At 31.6% G+C, this 12959-nt stretch overlaps 1 protein-coding gene and 1 long non-coding RNA gene across 4 annotated transcripts; one reads left to right on the top strand and one right to left on the bottom strand.

Annotated features, from left to right (window-relative positions):
* Positions 1 to 2841: 2841 nt before the first annotated feature.
* LOC134250688 (vesicular glutamate transporter 3-like) lies at positions 2842 to 12545 on the bottom strand. 3 transcript variants are annotated; one of them, XM_062733056.1, is made up of 12 exons: positions 12426 to 12545; positions 7683 to 7845; positions 7339 to 7481; positions 6496 to 6610; positions 6058 to 6145; positions 5742 to 5828; positions 4783 to 4922; positions 4537 to 4686; positions 4251 to 4383; positions 3890 to 4000; positions 3623 to 3744; positions 2842 to 3260 (listed from the first exon to the last, which is right to left on the bottom strand). In XM_062733056.1, the coding sequence occupies exons 2-12, from the start codon at positions 7824 to 7826 to the stop codon at positions 2961 to 2963; spliced, it is 1533 nt and encodes a 510-aa protein (XP_062589040.1). In that variant the 5' UTR covers positions 7827 to 7845; positions 12426 to 12545; the 3' UTR covers positions 2842 to 2960. The 3 variants fall into 3 exon arrangements, with proteins under 3 accessions (XP_062589040.1, XP_062589039.1, XP_062589041.1); XM_062733055.1 differs by lacking the exon at positions 12426 to 12545 and adding an exon at positions 9203 to 9321; XM_062733057.1 differs by lacking the exons at positions 5742 to 5828; positions 12426 to 12545 and adding an exon at positions 9203 to 9321.
* On the top strand, positions 9322 to 11514 carry LOC134250691 (uncharacterized). Its single transcript, XR_009988559.1, has 2 exons — positions 9322 to 9433; positions 11218 to 11514. It is a non-coding gene; the product is annotated as an uncharacterized LOC134250691 (long non-coding RNA).
* Positions 12546 to 12959: the final 414 nt, after the last annotated feature.

The raw sequence follows: 12959 nt of genomic DNA, 5'->3' as shown, positions 1-12959 counted from the left end.
TGCTATCTGGGATATTGAAATGTTTATAAGACATTTGTGATTTTTTTTATTAATATCATTTATTTTAACATTAATTCATAATAAATGAAGCACGGATAAATTTAATTGTTAAATTACTTAAATTCTTGTGACCAACATTTGCACGTATAACTTTTTGAAAACTGTAGATCCAGGTTTCTCGAACGGGTAATTATTATGTAACAGTTAACATGACCAATTATTTCTCTAAGTCTTGACTTTCAGCGAAAGCCAACAACATTTCCTGTCACTTGAAAATTAAGGTACAATATATTGACAGTCTTATGTGGACAATGCAACTGCCCACCATCCAAATGTTTTGTTGTATTGAGGTTCAAAATGAAAGAATAAAAATAGCGAGTTTAAGATCAATACAAAACTGACCTCTTTAATGCTATAACTAGTTTAAGTTATACAAATAGTTCTTCTGTGCTACTTTTCAAGCATATGCCTGCATTTTATTTAAATTTTTGTGGGGAATATATATTAAGAAACGAAAACAAAAGGCGAATTTATATCGTTTTAAAACAAAAGCGTGACCTTTCCCTCACATCTGCTCAGTGAAATTTGATATTACACACAATATGATATTTCTACATGGAAGACAGGAGATAGTTCCCTACATCATCACTTAATCGTGTAAATGAATCACATCTTTTATATTCCTCCTAAATTGTATTTTTAAGAAGAAAACATTTTCTGTTGAATTCAACTCGACATTTAGACATATCGATGACGTATTATGAATGAACAATGTTTAATACCATTCTTATGTCGATTCGATATACCCTGATGAGCTTGATGTAAAAAATAACACAGAATCTGACACATCTGTTTCATATCTGGATATCTTATTTATAGAAACATAAATGGCAAAACGTCCATTACTTTTTAGCAATATAACTATATCACCTGCTTCCCTTACTTATTCAGCAATATACATGATTGTACCTTTCTCACCTGTATTCGGGGTTTATATAAATTTTCTCAGTTGATTCGATACACAAAATCATGCTCTGTGTATGAACAATATTTAAAACGGGGTAAATTATTAACCAACAAGTTGATAAACAAGAATATCGACACTCTCGTTTAGGCATTCGTAATTTTTATGGTCTACACTATGACCATATCAGCAAATACAATATGTCATTGAATCTATTGCTGACCAACGTTTTTCATACTACTTTAGACCATCATTTACCCAATGAATTGTCGATAATTTCCTGATCATGACAGGTGTGACAAGTCGGAAGGGGATATTGCTACTCTATGGCACCTGATCCCACTCTGATGTTTTAGAGGCCCGTGTTTGCACTTGTAAAATTGTATTGTAAAATGGATTTTTGGGATTGCACAAAATTCATTATCTCCATATATTTCATAAAGTATTCTTTATCATACTTCAACAGAATTCAGGCTTTGTAATCAAACATATTTTGTCGATGTCATGAAGTTTGAATAGCCAAAAGATTTACACATCTTATCCATGACATCTAATATAGAATGTGAAAGGCAAAGATAACGAACAGTAACAATCTCAAAAATCTATAAACAATATGGATGTTTTGAGAGTGGATAAAACAATGATTTCTGGTAATTTCAGATATGATATCAGCTACCTGGTTGGGAGGAAGGATCCCATTTTGACCAGACACACACTGACAAAGGAACTTACAGTAGTTAAATACACTATAAAAACAAAGACCTTACTATTGGTATGGATCAAGTCAGCCAAAATACAATCCAGCAATGGGTTAAATTATTTTTGCTTATAAATCACTTTATAGGGTTATTTAAACAATAAAATGCTTTCTTTGTTTGTTATTACTGGAATTAACGGAAGCAGCTGTTGGAGGAAAAAATATTATGTAAATTTTTTTTTCTGCAATAGCTGCGACCATTAATTCCAGTAATAACAAACAAAGAAAGACATTTTATTGTTTATATATATATATATATATATATATATATATATATATATATATATATATATATATATATATATATATATATATATATATATATCTGTTTAAATAATCATTTAAAGTAGGATTAAAAAGATTAATTATTGTATTAATGACGCGAACGTCTTTATACGTTTCGCTGATGGAACAGCCACTGATCAAGAAAACTGTACAGGCAACATGCCGATTGTAGTTCATGCAGTGATTAAAGCAATGGGTTTTCTTAAGAAATAAAGGAGTAAATATTCAGTGCATGTAAATATAAAGCTATAACCTTAATATTTGTAGATTTATCTAAGACAAAGACAGTGGGAATGTAAATATTATTACATAAAAAAGAAAGGTTTTCAATGGAAAAGTTGAAATCATATCTTTTGTCATAATAATAAAATCCTTGTTGTTAGTAAGCCCTTAAGTAAGTCTACAATGAAAAAATTCAGATATGAAACAGATATTGCAGATTCTGTGGTGTCTTTTATTCAGATTCATTTGGATATATGGAATAAACAATACGGAATTAACAATATGAGGTAAAGTTATATAATATTTTCCCGCGCTGTTGGGCCAAAAAGAACATCAGCTCTGCTAGATTTCCATATGTATTTCTTTTTCTTCTTTGTCAAGTAGTACAGTTGTAAGAAGCGATCTTATATCATGGTATATCATTTTTAGTGGGGGACCAATGTTCTTCAAGTTTGTGGTTCATCCTTACCCACGAAATAACATACAATTATTTCGTCAACATTTTTGTCTTTAAATTTTTGTGTATACACAAGTTACCCACACAAGTACATTCCCGCAGATAATAAAATTTTGCTTTCCCATAAACATTGTCCCCCACAAATTACAAGTAAAATGATTTCACTGTACATTCTTAATACCTCCATATCATATGCAGGACATTATACAAACATATTTATGTATTTTATTCAGATAGAAACAGTTTGATCCATGCTGACATGTGCTCCTAAACTTTTATGGCTTGATAAGATGTTGTACTTCTAGTTTACTATTGGTATCTTTTGATGTGTTGTCATTATGTGTGTCTTCTTTAAAATTATAAACGATTCCTGTAAGATCAGAACTATTTTTCTCCTGAGTTGCGAGTGTAGAACCGTATGTCAGTTTGGATTCCTCTTTTGGAGTCACTAGTGTAGTATATTCTGTCTGAGCCCATTCCTGTTGTTGTCCAGATCCAAAAATGGAATAAAATATCACAGAAAACAAATGCAACGATCCAGTTATAAAGAAAATCTTCTGCCAAGATTGAACATCCTAAATGAAAAACATCTCATTAAAATGATTACCAAGGTATATTAAATGCTTGAATTAACCTTTCAAGACAAAATATAATTTTTTCATCAATTATCATGGATACAGAGACAATATTTTTAATGGAATAGCATAAAATAAGTAAATTCAAACTCTGAACTCATAAGATCTTTTGTGCAGTTTATGTGCAAAAACCCTTCAACGATATTAATTCATCCTTACCAGTTGGAACCAGATTTACAGGAAACCTACCAGATCCTGTACTGATGCACACAATATATACAGACTGAACTTTGATTAACATCACTTTTATGTTATTCAGTTTCCCTATTACCAGGTATAACAGTTTACTGAATTTGTTTTACCTTGTGTCTGAGGATTCCGGCTATTGCTGTACTGACGGTGGCCCCTAGTACTCCTGACCTCACGATTCCTGTCAACACACTGGCGTACTGTGGAGCCAAGTCTACTGTGTTCACTTTAAACCCTACAGACAATTCTTCATTATTATTGTCATATTCACACATTAAATCAACTCACAGGATTAAATAAAGTGTTTTACTCTGCACTGATGACAACATAGGATTAAATAAGTTTGAACTATTACTGTACTCTGATCACATTGAATTTACCTGCAGTGGAGAATCCCGCGAGTCCCTCAGCAAGGATGATTACAGCTGAGGCAGTACGGTAATCTTTGACGAAACCCAAGGCTAAAACACACACTGCCTCTAATCCAAAACCTTAAGGCAAAAGCAAGATAAAAAAATGAAATAAATGCAGATAAAGAACAGAATTTAACCTCAAAACTCCACTCAACAATACAAAATTGGAACAGAGCAAACACGAACCTCCAAATCATCGGAGGTTTGGATCAGGTGCAATGGAGGAGTGAGCATCCCCAGTCGACTGGTTGTAATTTATTTAATGCACATTTTAAAAAAAATTCAGTGTAAAATTTATTTTGGTGACTATGAATTAAATAAAAAATACCTATGACCATGGATATTTTTCGACCAAGAGTAGTTGACACTTTCTTTTCTTTAATCATTTTATCAGTAATGATTCCTCCCAAAACCACAGAAAATGTCATCAAAATTGATGGGAATGATGTCAAAAATCCGATCTGGGAAAGATGAAAAATAACGAGTTAATTCCATCAATATTTCCAAAATTACTTTGTCTTAATAGTCAAGAAAAGTGCAATGCTACATGTTTTTTTTTAATGATTTTAAACATTTTATAAACATTTTAAAAGTTTTTGATATGCCAAAAATACCGTTGCGACATTTAGGGCATAGGCGTCGGCGTAATACTGGGGTATCTCGGTAATGATCATAGCAAACACCCAAGATCGGGTAAAATTGGCAAGCAATAAAGCCCAAACCGGTACTGACGTCAAAATTTTTCTCCAAGGTATGTTTTTAGCCTGCAAATAAGCGAAAACAGAGATTTTATTTTAAGTCGACTTGCAGTCTAACAAACTAAAAATTTAATACCTTTGGTTTCTAGAAAAAAATGTTACCACATAGGCAGAAGCTATGGTCACATTTGAACCCTCTTCCGTGAAGATACGCCTCTCTTTTTCGCTTAATGTTGGATGCATCATGGGACTATCGTATACCGTACAAAACCAAACAAGAGACCAAAGAATACCCGAACCTCCTAGAAATATAATGAATCATTGGATTTCAATTCCATGATACTGGAAAAGAATTGAAATTGGAGGGAACTTTCCATCTTGTTTGATCATTCTAGAATCTGCAAGTCGGAATGAGGCAATTGATAAACAGCATTTTACACTTTTTGAAGGTTTATCTTGTTCTTAAAGGAAGTTTTTCTTAATAATTCAAATTAAATATTAATTTCGCCGAGTGAAATTCAAGTACATATTATGCTTGTCAATTTCTCACGGCTGGGACTATGGAAATTAACAATTAACGTCTTGATATTTCATAACTATTAGGTAGCATTTTGGGTTTAAATATTTTTACATTTTAATTACTGTACACAGGGAAATTTTCGCCCCCGTTTTATTTTCGCCCCTTTCGCCCTAGCCTCAAAAACGGGGCGAATTCATATAATACAATATAAGTACTTTTAAAAATAAAACTTTGACAGGGCGAATTTAAAACGGGGCAAAATAGTCTGCAAGTGTGAAAGGGCGAAAATAAAACGGGACGAAAATAACCCTGTATTCAGTATCAAATACAAATATAAGGAGTTACTGATATAAGGAATAATGGGTATTGTCCCATGTTTGTATATAGTCGACTAACATAGACTAAAATTTATATACATAATGACACTGGTCAGTAAGATGACCCTTAGTACCTTCAACACTTTTTTCAGATGAACAAATAAACCTGAAATAAAGCAACATATTTAATGGTGACAATTTGGCATAACATTAAGTAATGTAACGTTCAGTGTGTATCACATTACAAGTTGTTGCAAATGTTCATAATTTTTCAACAATTTTACCGTAGATGAAGAGCCCTGCATGCCAGCTGACGTAACAAGTGGTGGCCCCAGCAATGACAGAGGCCAGTGAGGTACTTAGGTAAATTCCTGTAAAAAAAAAAAAAAGAATTATATCTTTTCTAAATATGAATTTTCTGAACAATAAATCGAAATTAAATGATCAATTCTTCAAATAATTCTTAAACCTTATTTTCACTTCATTTTATTTTAAAATGAATAGTAATTGTACACGAAATATTTTTTATTATCTTTATATTTTTTTTTAAAGAAATTGTTATTTTGTCCCTTTATATTTTTTTCCCCCACGAGTAGTAACCTGAGAATGAGATTCCGACTATCCTAGTTCGTTCTGACTTTGGGGCCCAAGCGGAAACCACGGAACTCATAGCGGGCTGACTTACACCCTTGAAATATACAATGCAGTGAACATCAGAAGTGTATTAAACAATGTATATTTTCTCATAGGCATACACATCTAAATCTGTATACACTGTTTTATAATATATATTTAAAGTATACTTTAAATAGGAAAATTATCTCCCGTTTTACTTATAGCCATTCAACCTAATCACACACATAGGTGAATTTAAAAAAAAAAAGCGCAAATAAAGAACAAAGTAGGTATTATTTCTTAAACAGAACTGTAACAGGGCGAATTTAAAATGGGGCTTTAATGTTTGCTAGGGTGAAAGGGCGAAAATGAAACAAGGCGAAAAATAACCCTGCATACAAGTATATATTAAACAAAAAATACCTCTGCAAGTCCTTGTATAAATCTGATCACAAAAACTATAATTGGACTATACTTCATGATAAATGCTAGCACCACAAAACACGATCCACTGATCATTATTGCTCCTCCGAACAACCTGAAAACAGAAATATATAAAATATCATTTCAAAGCAAGTCTTTTTATGAATTTTATCTCTGGTATTTTCCAGTTGAAAACATTTAACCATATGTACATGTATTAGGGTTTCTACATCTAGGTTGGAATCGGGTAACATGAAAAAGCCATGGCAGCTACTTACATAACTATAATTTTAGTCATTAATAAAAGATCCGATAGTCAATTTGTAATGTTTCGAGATTTATTGTTGTATAATATAAGCATAATGTAAAGCGATATTATAGCCTTTTAATGTGACTCCCAAATGAAATGACACCAGGGATGTCATTTTCCTTGCGTAAAATAGTTTAACATTTCTGTCATCATTGCAGTTACCGTCCAAATTGCTACTGTCCTTTATTTAGGGTGAAACATATGGAGATAACGAACAGTATTTTTAAAGTTTAAAATGCAGTTGATATAATGGTAAAACATGATTTTGAAGATAAAAAAGGTGAAGATAAGGAACAATCAACAATTCCTTTTCAACTGGAACCATGATATATTGTTCACTTAGTCTTTCTTTGACTGAATGAATCAATTAATGAAGGCAATAGCATCATAATATTTCTGTAACATAGTGATACTTTGGATCTATTTCAAGTTCCAAATTGTTTTTTGAAAAATTAACCCTATATTCATGTTTATGAGTAAGACATTTATACATACAAAATCTTGGATGAAAAATAGTACTGAAGCCGACTTACTTTGTTGGGGAGAATCGGACAGCCAGAAATCCCCCTGGCAGTTGAGTGATAACGTAACCCACAAAATAGGCCGTGTTAAAGTACTGAGAAGTGGCCACACTCCAGTCTAACTGAAGGTCATACGCTGTACCATTTATGGTGCACTAAAATATATTATAAGTTTTGAAATGACCTTTAAAATAAAAAAAAAAGAAAGAGAAACACCTGTAAGTATGTATTTTGTCCTTTCAGCATGATGATTCACGCGAGACATCATAGTCCAACAAGAAAAGATACATGAGCTAGAAGAAAACACTCTCTCACCGTTAAGAAGGTAAATTGGAAATCTTATTTTAAAAACTCACCTCCTTAAACAGACCAACCCTATCATTGTCATTGTCTTTGATGACGTAGACCATTACTATGGTGATCACCGTTCTGAAGCCAAAGAGAATCAGGAAACCCAGAAAGGACAACAGTACGACAATGGCCCTTTTGGGACATCCCATTATGGAAGATCACCCTAAGCTTCGAAGAAAGAATCGATTTCAAGTCTGGAAAATCTGCTCCAAGTAAGACATGGTATATACATTATAAGACATTTATCAGATTATAATGAGTGATTGGAAAATGAAGTAAACAGTGGTATTTTATTTGGTTTGTAAGCGTGAAGATTGGAAGCTTTTGCTCTTGAATGAGCAATTTGCAGAGTATTTCAGGAGTTGATCCCTCGGGTTCAAATCCCATTGCAGAACGTGTAGACTGCTGTCCTTCGGATGAGACCGTATAAATCGAGGTCTCAGTCGCGCAGTGGGTGTTAGCACAAAAAAAAAGATCCCTCAGTGCTCAAAGGCTTAGGTGCCGAGTACATGTACATTGTGTACCGGTAAGTCTTTTCTGAGCCTTCCAAATTGCTACTCAGCTTTTCCAACTCTGATGTAATGTCCTCACCAGGCCCTTTAATTTTCAGTCCTCCATCGGCAATTGTTAGCATTTAAGGGACTCCAACCCTCAGCCAGGAAGGACAACTCCTTAATTTATAATTTAATTCAAAAAGTCTTTAAATGAAGCTTGAAAATTAAATCTTTTCATGCAACAATTTTCATTATATGCCTCTCAATGTGCTTCAAGGTTCTTTGAACTTCTCAGAAAGGTCTAATTAAAAGTAGAAATTTTTATCCCGAAAAAGCATTTTTAGATACCAATGGTTATTAACATGATATGAAATTAGAAGTGATTTATGGAGCTTTGCAAAGAACTTGAAGCACATTGAGAGGCATATAATGAAAATTGTTGCATGAAAAAATTTAATTTTCAAGCAAATTTAAAGACTTTTTGAATTAAATTATAAATTAAAGAGTTGTCCTTCCTGGCTGAGGGTCGGAGTCCCTTAAATGTGAGTGAAAAAATTCGATAGGACGTTACATATACTTAGTTTGTACGAATTATAAGCATTTCACATTGTAGATAAAGGCCACAAAATATATAATTCTTTTATAGTACACATTAAATACTAGTTTCTCTCGTTGTTAGCCTAATTAAGACATATCTTAAATCAATGTCTTCATTGATTGAGATCATCATTATCTTAGTGCACATTGTATTGCAAGTGAGACTACGTTTGATCGAGAGCAATTATACAGTTTAAAGTGTCTTTTTTCTATATAAGGTCTAATGCTGAAGTTATTTAGGGCAGAAACCACTTACATGTATAGCTTTGAGACTGCCATCGACAGATTCCAAATAAAACTTCGCGTAAGTAAATTTATCTGATAACATGTACATTTCTTTATTTTCATTGAGTATAACAAAAATTCAGTATGAAATACAAAAATAACTGTTGCCTTAATTTATAATTAACATTATTAACAAAGAATATACATACTTCTAAAACGTAGCTCGATATCAACGTAATCCCTGGCTGTTTGTCATTAGTATAAGTATTGTTATTAAATGAATTCGAATGAAAGTGTCCGTGCCGTGTGCATGTAGCTTTACACTCACCGCTGAAACAGATGTCTAAATAAATAGAGCAATGGACAATAGAGCAATTATTATGATGCTATAAAACGCGGACCCCCATTCAAGAGCTAGGTAGGATCAGGTGAATGAAGAAGTAAGTATACCCCTCTAAACCGGTTCCCTCCCGTGTGAGCCCTGTGTATAAATCAGGTAGACAGAATTTTAGTATAAAAACGAAGGTCTAACAACTTGCATGGAACTCGACAGTCAAAATACCAACAAATGCTATAGGTATTTGCGGACAAGATTATTATAGCGACAGTAGAGTTTATGAAATACTGACTTTAATCGAGGTTTTTGTAATTCCTTTTACTTTAACTTGTCTATCAGTAGCCTGTCTTGGTTTAATAATCGAACTCAGGATATGTTCTTTATCCTCGAGTTAGTTGGGAGATGTTAACATTATATATTCAGATGGCAGTGGAAAAATATTTTAAAATAAAAAGTTGACAATGGAAAAGCCTCATATTGCTTGTCCAAAGGCACCTGACGTTACTTATTTTTCTTTTAATAAAAAAAATATACCCCCTACCTAATAATAAGGGGGATTTATTATTTTATCAAAAGAAAAATGCCTGTGCGTTTATCAATCAAATTAGTTGTTAATAGTTTGTTCTTATCGTCTAAAGTCAGATACAATATCCAAATATTTACCGAATTACTTTTTTTTTTATTCTTAGTTAACATTTGAAATGTTACATGATGCTAAATATGAAAAAAAAAATGAATTCACCTTTAGAAATAATTTCTGTTTTCTTAATTTGGGTGTTAGGAGGGAAATAATATAGATTACTAAATTACTCTGTGTCAAATTATTGTCTTAGTTAACATTTTTAACTTCTCAATGTTATTCACTTGCAAATAACAATAGATGTTTAGATTTACCTGTATTTTGTACATTTTAAAAACAGAAAATAATGAATACATTTAGAAATAATTATTTTGTTTTTGAAATTAAAAAGATTTGGAAAAAGCAACTTAATACCTAAATTTAAGGAAATTAATTATTTGTTTAGAAAATTACTATTCCCACATAAAAATTTTCACATGATTTTCACAAAGTGTGTCAAATTATGACGTAGAATTTTACACATCTGCAGATAAACAGTAAAATAAAAACATTCCTGGACTAAACAATCGTACTTTAAGTTCAACCGTTCAATTTTTTAAAATAATCTCATAACAATAAATGAAAAATAAAAGTACATAAAAGCAAGTTTAAATTATGTTTATCAATGCACTGAATTCTCTTTCTACATAGCCTCAACATACAACAGCTTATTGATATTGAGTAAGTTATGTAATTCCTGTTTGCTCGCCGCTTGCAGTGTCAAACGGCGATCAATTCGGGTCAAATGTCGCACGCATTTAATACATCTGTGTCCATGTTCTAGAAAATGACAATTGAAACCACAGGGGATAGGAACATAAAACTTTTTTTTATTTTACGTAATTATTATATACTGTTCGTTACATGTTGTCTCCTTATATTTCATCTACAAAACCTTGTGTAGATATAATAATTACGTAAAATTTCATATTACTAGTATTCAGTTGGAAGTCATTAAAACATACCAAAAAGTATGTTTTTCAAATTGTGATTTACATTTGCGTACTTCAAATTCAATTTTAATTTAAGTTTCAATGCATATATATTTTTTATGCACAACCCGATACGGCGCTCAAACTTAATAGAATATGTTTTAAGGTATTTGATGTACTTTCAGTTTTAATATATGTATTACAAAAATTCTCTCGTTGATTTTGAAGGAAATTTGAAAATTATGACTATAAATAATTTTTAGTTCATTCTGATGTCTACATATAGATCTAACATTTAGTACATTATATATTATATATATTATTTATTATTTTCAGCACTTTATCATTGACTCTCTGAGGAAGTGGGGCCCTTCCGCCCGCTGCAGAGCACACCCTGTTGTCCAGAAGTTCAATTAAACGAACAAAAGCGGAACGTGTACGGTATATGAATCAGTTCTTTGTTCTGAGGAGAGTATTTGTGATTAAAATATGTATGGCTTGAAGTGAAAATGTAGAACTTCGTCATATGTGTTACACAGTTGTACAAGTAATGTTGCCAACCGTTACTTAACCCACTCCCATGTTACTTTTTGCACTTCAAAGTATCCAATTAAACGGTTGGGCTCTTTTAAACTTGTTTTCTGTCTGACTTACTATGGCGTGTAAAATTTGCAAAATTACACAAAAGCTGAGTAATACATATATTTCAGATTTGCTATACATACGTTTATTCGTTTTTAAAATTTTGTTTTCTTTTTATTTCTGAAACAATCTGATTTATTTATATATAATAATTGTTATCCATATTTGTGATTTTGTAATTCATGAACAAAATTTTGAGATTTGTTTTCGAAAAGATGATATTCATATTCAAAAATTTGATATTTATGCACAAATTTCAAAAACGTTTGACTCATATTCGATAATCTTGTGATTTCTTTGCTATAATTTTGCTATAATTTTGCAATTTTTTTTTTTTAGTCTCAAATTGCACTTTGATAAAAAAAAAAATTCATAAGCGTATCAAGGAATTTTTTTGCAATTTCAATTTTCTTTTATGAATGTTCACAAGTTTTTTATAAGCTCTAATTGAGATCTGTATATATACTGATAAATAAATGCAATATTTTATAAGCCAAAGGTAAAACCTCGGCTTTTATTTGTTTACGAGAAACATTAATAATTGTGAGTGCCGATGACCGGTTAATACAGTTAAGTACTTCGACAATTAATATCGAAAGATGCTTATGATTCAGAGATGAGTGACAGAATTTAGGTTCCGAGTCTGTACAGTACTTTATTACGAAATCTGAACTTCGACAAACAATTTTAAAAGATGCTTATGATTAAGAGATGAGTGAAAAAAATCTAGGTTTTTAGTCTGTATATATAGAATCCCAAGGACAAGTAACTGAAAATCAAATTAAAATTAAAAGTGTCCCAATCCCTTTATCACAAAGAAGGGGTAGTGAATGCGAAAATTATTTTAACTAGACTGATCAAGGTGAAAACATATTCCTGATTATTAAATTGAATATCCTTACTTGAAACACTTGAAATTGAATCACGTGTAGTTTTGCATCCTAAGCACCACTTCATAACTCCACTTTGCCAACAGCGTTAATTAATGTCAAATTCACCCCTTAAGTCGTGTTTTTTTTTTATCATGAATGGGAGTAAGACTATGAATATTTCCCACCTCATTAATTTTTTTATCACTATACATTCCTAATCTGTTATGAAAAATGTTATAAACTCTTTGTCATTAGTTTATCTTTTGGCCATTATTTATAATATTTTATTAATAGAAAACACAAATCCATTCACTAACGTAAAATGTTCGCATCCGCGGGTTTTTTATCATAATAGATTGCACGTTTCGATCTTTTTAGATATAGAAATGTTATTTTTTTTATTTTAAACATATTTTATTGACAATATATCAAAGGGATTAGACACAAGTTCCAGAAACTTAGAAAGTATGGTTGAATTAGGACATTGGTCATTATGAAGCTATATATTAAAAAAAAATGAAAAACCGACCATTTCCGTAAGTTATTCAGAAAAGTTACCAAGAA

The sequence above is a fragment of the Saccostrea cucullata genome, unplaced genomic scaffold, assembly GCF_032062105.1.
Source record: "Saccostrea cucullata isolate Sc308-1 unplaced genomic scaffold, CSIRO_AGI_Scuc_v1 ctg10, whole genome shotgun sequence".
Taxonomy (NCBI): Eukaryota; Metazoa; Mollusca; class Bivalvia; order Ostreida; family Ostreidae; genus Saccostrea; species Saccostrea cuccullata.
Note: the sequence above shows the minus strand (reverse complement) of the source record. Positions and strands in the feature narration are given on the sequence as shown.